This window comes from Bubalus bubalis, chromosome 24 (assembly GCF_019923935.1).
Source record: "Bubalus bubalis isolate 160015118507 breed Murrah chromosome 24, NDDB_SH_1, whole genome shotgun sequence".
Taxonomy (NCBI): Eukaryota; Metazoa; Chordata; class Mammalia; order Artiodactyla; family Bovidae; genus Bubalus; species Bubalus bubalis.
In genome coordinates, this window is record NC_059180.1 from 23792227 (window position 1) to 23802261 (window position 10035).

At 39.1% G+C, this 10035-nt stretch overlaps 1 protein-coding gene across 2 annotated transcripts; it reads left to right on the forward strand.

Annotated features, from left to right (window-relative positions):
* Positions 1 to 2125: 2125 nt before the first annotated feature.
* Positions 2126 to 9558, forward strand: THUMPD1 (THUMP domain containing 1). 2 transcript variants are annotated; one of them, XM_006062625.4, is made up of 4 exons: positions 2126 to 2470; positions 3742 to 3919; positions 4894 to 5142; positions 5647 to 9558. In XM_006062625.4, the coding sequence occupies exons 1-4, from the start codon at positions 2240 to 2242 to the stop codon at positions 6063 to 6065; spliced, it is 1077 nt and encodes a 358-aa protein (XP_006062687.1). In that variant the 5' UTR covers positions 2126 to 2239; the 3' UTR covers positions 6066 to 9558. The 2 variants fall into 2 exon arrangements, with proteins under 2 accessions (XP_006062687.1, XP_006062688.1); XM_006062626.4 differs by having other exon boundaries at positions 2132 to 2470; positions 3745 to 3919.
* Positions 9559 to 10035: the final 477 nt, after the last annotated feature.

Here is a 10035-nt window from a genome sequence, read left to right on the forward strand (position 1 = left end):
AGGGACAGATGGAGTATTTCCTCTACTGATAAGTTCAAGAATCACAAAACAAATTTAATACCAAAGGCACAAACAGACTCCATTATGAATGGACACAAAACCAAAAGCAAATGAACCAGTTCACAAAATCAGGTACATTCAACAATCCCCCCTTTCAAAAAGGTACCCTGCAAATTGGCTTTTCCTTTAAAGGAAAAGTCCAAATTGAGAGGTGAATATGTTCCCAGCTGTACACACCAGAGCAACTTACCCTACTATATGGAGCCCATCAGCTCCCAAATGTCAATTCCTTGCTCCAACTACCAAACACTGGGGCAGCCCGTGCCACTTCAGGAAATTCTGAAGGGAGGATTCTGAGGACAAATATCCTGGCAGCTGCTAGGGCCTTTCCTGAAAATTCCCCAGGTGGGGCCAGTTCACCACGAGCAGCATGGCTCCTGGCTGGCTTGCCAAAATGTGTTACTGAGCCCAAGTTCATTCTGCTCACCACATGACAGGTCAATAAATCAAGAGACAAGTTGTTGGAGCAATGAGTGATGAGTTTAATCGGAAGGCTAGAGACCAAGAAGATGGTAGACTAGAGTCTCCAAAAACCATCTTATCTCAGTCAGGATTCAGGGTCCTTCTATATACAATAGGGAGGGGGAAGGGGCTTTCAGTGGCACCAACCAATGGCAAAACAGGGCTACAAGCTAGTTGCTGGTTGACAGTTGCTCACTTGGTTGGGTGGGAGGGGTCATCCCCCTGGGGTGCCCTGACCAACTGCTGAGTGGGACTGTTATAGCTGGTGTCTGTCTCAATGGAGCATGCAGGCCGGAGCCAGGGAGGGAAAGGCCCCTTATGCCTTAGGTCCCATGTGGGACCACTGCTACAACACCACAGCATGGCAAGTGTAATGTGACTGCTTTTCACAAGCAGCTCAGGATCTCCAGAAATATATGCTATGCAAACTTCACAGATGACATTCTGAAAAGTAAAGGTGGAAGCAAAGGCAAGCAAAAAATAAGGAAAGCAAAAAGTAAGATGGTGATAAGGTTTTTTGAAATAATGGTAAACCTGGGATTAAAAAATATTGTTTATCAATAATAAACGATTATTGACTCTAAGTTCAGTGCACCTTTTGCAGATTACCTCCTTTAGGGTTTGTGGCAACTCAAATCTGGCAACAACTTTGTACCTGAGTAGTAACTGTGGGTGAGTGTGGGGAGCACTTACTCCTCCTGAACACATACCTCAAAACGGATATCTTTTCAACGCTTTTTAAAGATAAATATATTAACATGATAGTTGCTGAGCCTATGGATAAAACCACAGAGAAAGCAGTGTGAAACATTTATGCAACCCACCATTCCTGGTTGTAAGTCATACAGAAACATTCTGGCAAATTTAGGCTAAAAAGGAATTTACTGGAAACTTTCAGAAAGCTGATAGAATTATAGGGAAGGCTGGAGGAACAGGTGCCAAAGATGTTTGGTGATAGGGTCTGCATGGGGCCTCATTGTGTTGACCTCGCCAACAAAAGATAAAGTCACAGAGACCCATGAAACTGATCACATTGCTCAAGCAACATCCAATTTTCACCGCTGGCACTTACTTTCCCAAGACTACCCGATCACCCTACCGTGGGACACCTCTGACTCTCTCAAGACTACGTGACTGCCGAATTCCACTTGCAGGCTAAAGATAAACTAACCACCCCAACTTCAGGGGACCCAGTTTCCCTCTACTGGGTATAAGAAGGATTCTACTGGGTTTCTTTTCGAGAGCCAGTCACTCTTTCACTTCGCTTTAATAAATCTCCTTTTCTTTGCCTAACTGCCTGGCTTGTTCTCTTCTTCTCCGCACTGGCCTTACAGTTGGGGAATCTTGGAGGCTTGAACCGGCATTAACGTTCTGGAAACTTCCACTACCGCCACTTCTGAAAGGGCTGCCAATTTGCTGATACTGGATGCAGTAAGCTGCTGCCACCTGTGGCCGGCCCCTACACCAGAGAAACAGCTTCTTCCGAGGTGAGGCTAAGGCGAGTGCCTGCCAGTCCTGGCGAGGGGCGGGCCTCGCGCCACCGCGCCACAGCCTTCCGCCCTTTAGTACCGGCATTAGGACCCGGCGTAGCACGGAATGAGGCTCGGGGGAGGGACTAGAGGAGGTCTTTGCGCATAGCTGACGTAATCAGCCCGCGCCAGCAGTGGCCCGGGCTGTGGAGAAACACGTTTCCGGCGGGCCTCAACTCTGACCTACCATGGCGGCCCGCATACAGCAGTCTCCTCAGCCTGGCGGCGGGAAGCGTAAAGGCAAGGCTCAGTATGTGCAGGCCAAGCGGGCTCGGCGCTGGGATGGCGGTGGGCCCCGCCAGCTGGAGCCCGGGATTCAGGGCATTCTCATCACCTGTAACATGAACGAGCGCAAGTGCGTGGAGGAGGCCTATAGCCTGCTCAACGAATACGGCGACGACATGTATGGACCAGAAAAGGTACCAGTCCCAGGGAGGGCCGGCCTTTGAGGCAGAAGGGAAGGGTGGCAAGCTAGTTGAGTGAATTTGGCTGCCACAGTGGCGGTGAGGAGGCGTGGCCTCGCCTAGGTATATTTCCCTCAGCCCCTCCCCCGCCCCATCCCTGCCTGGTCTTGTGCTTGAAATGCTTGCACCCCTTGGTTTCCACCCCCATCGTTAATCACAGTGGCTTCCAGGTATAGATTGCTTTTTCAGGCGTTGTTTCTGAAGCTCTTTCAGAAACACGTATTTCTCATTGTAGCTTTGGGAAGTATTGCTCACCAGGACACTGGTTCAGATTCACACTTCATTCGTACTTAAGGTTTTTGCCACCGTTTGGAACCGTATGGCTGTAATGTACAGTCTTTGTCCTAAGCGGTAACATCTCTAAAATAGTGGTTTGGGTACTAATGCCAGTTTCTTCTCAAATGCATATAAAAATGCATTTCAAGCAGAAAAAATATTTTATAACAATACCGTATGAAATCTAGTTGTTCAGTTTTGGAAATAATTATATTACTGGTTTAGGATTGGGACCAATACACACACATGCACACCCCAGGGAATTAAATGGAGGAGCATAGTACAAAGGTTATTTAATTTAAATTCAGGTAAAGGTACTGTCATTTACTAGCTCAAAGGATGAACACGTTATTTAATTCTGCCGAGCTACATAAAAAGAATGTTATAGGACTTTGGAAAGTTGGCTAAAAAAATTGCATATGTACATAAAATAACATCCCTGTAAATAAAAAATGCTCCATAAATGTGTAAGATTAGTGCCTGATTGGTAACCATATTCATCACTAGTGGAGCAGAGAACTGGGCAACAAGTGTATGTCCTGTCTATGTGGATACCTTGAGCAAGTTCTTTAACTATTTCAGTAGTACAATTGTAAAGGATTTTTAACTTCATAACTATTTAGTTTAATCTTATGAAAGGAGAGTGTCATATCAGGCACAGAGATATCTATTGATAGAGTTACAGTCCACCCTGTAATGATTCATCTTGTGAGCACATTTCCCTCTGTCCCAGACTGTCAAGATGCTTTAGAAAACATTTTCAAATGATATGTATGGTAGTCTGAGGAAACTCTTCTTTCTCCACATTTTGGAGGAGGTGGTGTCTAAATAAAAAGTTTTATTGTTAATATTGCATCTTCTGCCCCTGGGGGTGGGGTTTACATAAATAGTGAATTAAGAGCTTTTAATATGAGCTGTTGTGGCGTTTCTCCTCATTAATTTTATGCAAGCAGTTTGCAGACAAGGATCAACAACCCTCTGGAAGTGAGGGAGAAGATGATGATGTGGAAGCTGCCTTGAAGAAAGAAGTTGGTGACATTAAGGCATCCACTGAGATGAGGCTAAGAAGATTCCAGTCAGTGGAGAGTGGAGCAAATAATGTAGTCTTCATCAGGACACTTGGGATAGGTGTGTCTGACTAATACACTTTAAGATTATTGATCCTATAATATCAGGACATCACCCTGACTCTGAGAACACTGCCTACAAAATGGCTTCATGGGCATGGCTCAGTTAATCATTTGATTGCATCCTTTCTGTGTTAGCACTGTGTTGGCACTGGGCATATGGAAAGGCAAAATGGGGTGGTGGACCAGCATGGGCTTAGGAGTAGAAACCTGGGTTTGCCACTTCCTTTGTATTTAACTTTAGGCAAAACAAGAGTACATGGTTCTGTCTAAAAGGAGCAGATGCTACTCAGCTCTCCCAATTTGGAATGGCTCCAGACATTTGGGAATGTAGTCTCAGGAGAGCCAGATCTTCTGATTTTTCAAAAGAAGTTGGAAATCTGGAGAAGTTTCTATGTTTTTAAATGTAGTTAACTAATTTAAAAATATTGAAAACACTGAACAGCCCCAAATAGAATTGTATGTAGTCAGGATGCTTCCTAAGGACTACATTATGATCTTGTGGCTAAGGGATGACTCTGAGGTCTGAAATCTAGACTTCTGTACAGACTTAGCTAATGGATTGATTAAATCTTGAGTGACTTGAAGATTTTTGTTTTGTTTTTGTAAAACATGTTCTATTTAATGTTTATTAGTTTGTTGCTGCTGTTACAGGAAAACAACAGTATGACGTTGTCATTAGATAAATCAGACATCATGAATAAATTAACTCCAGAGTCTTCATGAACAATTGCTTTTGATAAAAGTGGAGTTAAAATATTAGATACAGTATTAATACATAGTGCACCAAAGAAATATTAGTTGGAAGAAATGTTTGGTTAAACTTGCTTAAAATTCATTATGATAAGTTTTTCTAATCTACCGTCAGTTTATGTCACTGCCAATGAAAATTCTTTTTAGACAGTCTGAATAGTTTAAAATGTGTGAGGACTTTGAAACTTACCTGTTTGTTTTGTGCTGATTTTTTTCTTTTAGAACCTGAGAAATTGGTGCATCATATTCTCCAAGATATATACAAAACCAAGAAGAAGAAGACTCGGGTTATTCTACGAATGTTGCCCATCTCAGGCACATGCAAGGCTTTCTTAGAAGATATGAAAAAATATGCAGAAACATTTTTGGAACCATGGTTTAAAGCTCCAAACAAAGGAACATTTCAGATTGTATACAAATCTCGGAATAACAGTCATATGAATAGAGAAGAAGTTATCAAAGAATTGGCAGGTATGTTTCTCTTAGGGATTTTGCAAAGATGTGCCGTGGTAAATATTTGCTTTTAAGATTTTTTTTTTAATATTTAGGGCTTATATTTTTGAGTGAGAGCAAGTATTTTAAAATGTCATTAAATAATATCAAGCCTAACTTCAATATGTTGGGTATGAGATTATTTTTGGTAGTTAGATACTAAAGTCTTTTCCAAATCAGAATTGCATTTTCTTTGAGGAAAAAAGGGCTCTTATTAACTTTCTCAGGATTTCATTTGTATTTATATATTGAAAGCATTCAGAAAACTTGATTCAAATGCATGTAAAGTAGTGGACTAGTACATGCATTTATATATATACTATAGTATAACACTACTAGTATATGTAGTGTTTCAACAACTACATTTCTGATAAGGTTAGTTATAAATGTAACAAATTCTAAATAGGGGGAGGTGAAAGATTGTTTTTGTATCCACCGAGCTTAATGGTATCTTTTTTTATCTTCTTTTCCTTTTTGTTACAGGAATAGTAGGCAGCCTCAATTCAGAAAATAAAGTGGATCTTACCAATCCACAGTACACAGTGGTAGTAGAAATCATTAAAGCTGTCTGTTGCCTGAGTGTTGTGAAAGATTACATGTTGTTCAGAAAATACAATCTCCAGGAGGTGGTCAAGAGTGCTAAGGACTTGTCACAGCTTAACCCAAAGCAGGCAGCACAAACAGGAAATGGGAAAGAAGCTAAATTGGAATCTGGTGACAAATCAAGTCAAAGTGACCCAGCAGAAGGGAAAAATAACCAACAAGTGGTACCAGAGAACAGTGAGGAGCTGGGTCCAACAGAATCAATATCTGAGACACATGTGGTGAATGAAGGGGTGGCTAAACCTGAACTTGCAAGTCAAGTCACAGAAGGATCTGAATCAAATGCAAATGATCTCTGATAGGAAAAGAAATTGTTTGGTGTTGGAGGTAGATTTTTCTTTTTTTTTTGGAGGTGGATTTTTCAACTGGAGTTTTGTGAGATGTTGCTGGGATTCCATATAAAATTGTGACTAAAAATACTGTTTTTGATATTGTGTTCTCCATAAGTGTTCACTCACAGTAGTGGAGCAGCTCTGTTAGTAGTTTTGTTAGAGGCCTTTCAGCCCTATGTGGCAGTGTGCAGCAGGCCCACGTGCATTTGGTTGGGTTAGAAGAGACTTTGGATAAATTGGTGAACACTATTGCAGAGGGCAGAGGGTGGTAGGGGAATGATGTTGGCCTCTCCTTCATGATTACCTTCCCCACTATCCCCTTCTGCACTACCAGCTGACTTACAGGAATGAACAGGCTCTGTGAAATCAAAACTGAAGAGGGAAATTTCCATTCTAAGAAAGGAATTTTTGTGTATTGCAACTCAGTTGTCCCCTGCCACTTTGTTGTAAACATTGGACAAATATGGGTTGTATAGGTTAGAAGTGAATTGTTTTGTGAATTTTTTTACTTTTGGGGATTTTTCTTGTTTTGTTTTTATCCACTCCCCGCCTCCCTTTTTTTTTTGACAGTACCATAGGGCATGTGGGATCTTAGTTCCCAGACCAGGGATCCTACCCATAGCCCCTACAGTGGAAGTTATGCTCATTTTTATGTTTTAATAACATTTGTTACAAACATATCTGATGGTGCAGTGGTGCAATTTTTGAAGGCAAGTTTTGAAAGAAAAATGTTCCATTCTAGGCATAGAATTACAGACATTTCTGATAAGGTTGGTTATAAAGAATGTGTCTTCTGAGTCACTGCAGTCTACTAGTGCAGCAGGGACTCAAAAGCTTTATACTGTAAGCTACTTTACAATGTAAAGGGATATATAATCCAAGCTGTTCCATTCCATTGTATATCCTTTGTGAAATGCAACTTACAAACTGAACATTTGTTTTAGCAGTTGTAACTATAAAGCATAGTCCCTTGACAAATAAAGATTATTTTAATGGCTTTGGAATACCAGGACAGTAAACCTTTTGTTCAAAAAAACCGTATCCAATGAAAAGGTTTAGAAAGCAAATTATTTAGTGGTAGAATTTTTTCCAGAAAAGAAAAATTCGAATAATTGATAAGAATCTAATAATACCAACATTTAGCTAGATCAAGGAGTACAAGAAATTGAAAAGACTTTACTGTCAGTATAATAAATTGACTTACTTAATGCTAAAGAGGTTTTGTATAAAAGCAGCAGCTTCTCTGTGTGAGCTGATGAATCAACAGATTTCATGAATATTTGTCATGCTGTAGCATTTGTAAATGATCAGGAAATTCAAGAAAACTTTAAGTTGCTAGGAGCCTCTCCAAACAGTGGTCATTAAAATTTACTAGGTCTTCATATCTGAAAACCCAGTGATCTGTCATCTGTACTCCTAGTTCCCCATCAGTGGCTGGCTCCATGACAAATTCTGCATCACTTTATTAAAAGACTATCCTATGACTTTGGTAATTACAGCACATTGCTTTCTTCACAATGTGAAGAAAAAGCTTGGAGGTGAAGAAAGTTCTAAATAATGCTACAAAAGTGGTTAAAGATACATTTATGTGTTTAAAACAAAAGAACCAACTAAAACCTGAATGAAGAGCATGTAAATCTCTTACATACAGAAATCCAATGCTTATCTGAGGAAGAGTTAGCCACAGGATATTTGAGCTGAAAGGTGAATTACCAGTAAGTTCTAAGTACAAGAAAACACTAGGCCAGATTTTGCTAAATGCTTTGAAGATGAAGAATGGTCTCATTAGTCATTTTTTCATTGCAAGAACAAATGAGCTGTTTTTATGAGGGCCTGGAGAAAAATATTTTTTTCTTTAAAGTGACGGGAGTCTTGGATTAAAAGAAACTGACTCTTTGGAATAATTATGTTGAATAAGGCACTCTTGGTTTCCACAGACACTTGGATTTGAGAATGAAGAAAGCAACGTCTCAAGCCTTATTTAAACTCTCCTTGAAGAATTGCAAAACCAAATTAAATAGCATTTCCCCTCCTTTTCCCAACACTATGTGACTGGGTGAGGAACCCTTTCTCAAAATCTCAGCTTGAGATTTTGTCATTGAGAGAATAAGAAGAACTGAGAGTCCTATTCTCACGGTTGTGGATTTCTGTGAAACATGAGTATCCTTCAACTTGGTGCTCACACACACAATACTTGGAAAGTTTTTTCAGGGGTTCCTCCGGGGTAAAACTGAAAAAAGAAGAGAGATAACAAAGAGGATTGCAAAATAAAATATCTGAATTGAGAATACTGAGGGGTTGTGAAATTAGCTTTTGGAGTTGGATTTATTTTTTAACAAGTTTGGCAGTATAAATGTTAAGTCTTCTTGCACCAATGGCTGTAGTTGTTTATTGGCTAGTGAACATGGAAATAATTTTTATCCTTCTAATGATTCTGCTGGTTAATTCTTCAAACCAGAAGAATTTGGGATGGGGCAAAGAGAATAGCTTCCCAGGTGGCTCAGTGGCAAAGAATCCACCTGCCAATGCAGGAGGCACAGTAGGCGCCAGGTTCAATCCCTGGGTCAGGAATATCCCCTGGAGAAGGAAATGGCGAATCACGCTAATATTCTTGCCTGGAGAATTCCATGGACTGGGGAGCCTGGTGGGCTATGGTCCATGGGATTGCAAAGAGTCAGAGATGAATGAACAGGCCAACCCCTGCTATGTGAATAGAAAGGACCTTGCTAATGCAGATGAGGCTGGTGCTTCCTTATATATCTTTGGAATGTTAACTCTTAATAAGTTGAAGTTATCTTGAAAGGATGATAAAAGCATTCTAAGTATCATTGGGGGAATGTGAATAATAGGATTTTGGTGCCTTCCGACTTGCCAAGACAAAGATACTTTTATTTTGATAGTACAAGACTTGGGGAATAAAATTGGCTGTAGGCATACAATTGTATGGAACTAGTTTCGTTTTATTTTGTGAAAGCTGCTACTCTACATAAAGATTTTGATTTAGTAGTTTGTTTTAATCCCCTTTTATGTTTGTATTTGGTAAGGCCTAAGTGTGACAAAAGCTCTTCTGCAAATACGAGGTAGTACTGTGTTCTGTTGCAATCTGAGTTCATTTATTGAAAGATTTTATTTTCAAGTTTACCAATTGTTTATTTCCACTAACGTTTGAGCATATTATTTTATATATAATGGGATTCCAGGGTGGGAATGGAGTGCTTTTTCTCTTTTAATTTTTATTTTAAAAAATTAGTTAAACTCCAGTGTTGTGGTTTAGTGAACTTGTTTTGCTTTATGGAGGAAAGTGTTAAATTTGATATTTTAAAACATATTTCTCTATGATTAAATATGATTTCTGAATGTTGTTTTTACTTGTATTTTGCTTTTGCTATGGCCAGATATTCAGCTTTTTTTTTTTTGATAGTTCCTAATGTTTTCAGAAAAATAAAATTAGTTCCCTAAAGACTAGTGTTCTTTGTCTCTACTTTTTCTTTCTGCCTCTTAGTAAAGCTCTTGCTCTATAATTGTAATTATAAAGTAGTTTAATCATAAAAGATGTTTTTATGTCAAATTATGTATTAAAAGTCGTGTGTTGTCCAAAAAGTAAAGATACAAATATTAGTTTCTAAAACTAAAAACTTTTAAGCATTTTATGTCTAATTCAAGTGTTAGATATTTTACAGTGAGTTTGCTTCAAAATGAAGTATATAGTACAGTACTTAATTAAGTTCATTTATTGACTTTTGAATTCTTTAGAGTCCTTACTTTAAGAGTAGTATTTTAATTCACCTTAAAGAATTAGTAGCATATAAAGATTTTAAGTAGAAGAAATTGTGTCTTGGGCATTTCTCTTAGAATAGTTCTAATCTTTATTTTGAAAAGATCAGGCACAAGGTAAATTCATCATCCATTATATTTTTCTAATTAATCATTTGACTCC

Coding starts and splice junctions, on each gene's coding strand:
- THUMPD1 (XM_006062625.4), top strand. CDS start 2,240: ATGGCGGCCCGCATACAGCAGTCTCCTCAGCCTGGCGGCGGGAAGCGT. Junction 2,471..3,741: donor ACATGTATGGACCAGAAAAG/GTACCAGTCCCA, acceptor ATTTTATGCAAG/CAGTTTGCAGACAAGGATCA. Junction 5,143..5,646: donor AGTTATCAAAGAATTGGCAG/GTATGTTTCTCT, acceptor TTTTTGTTACAG/GAATAGTAGGCAGCCTCAAT.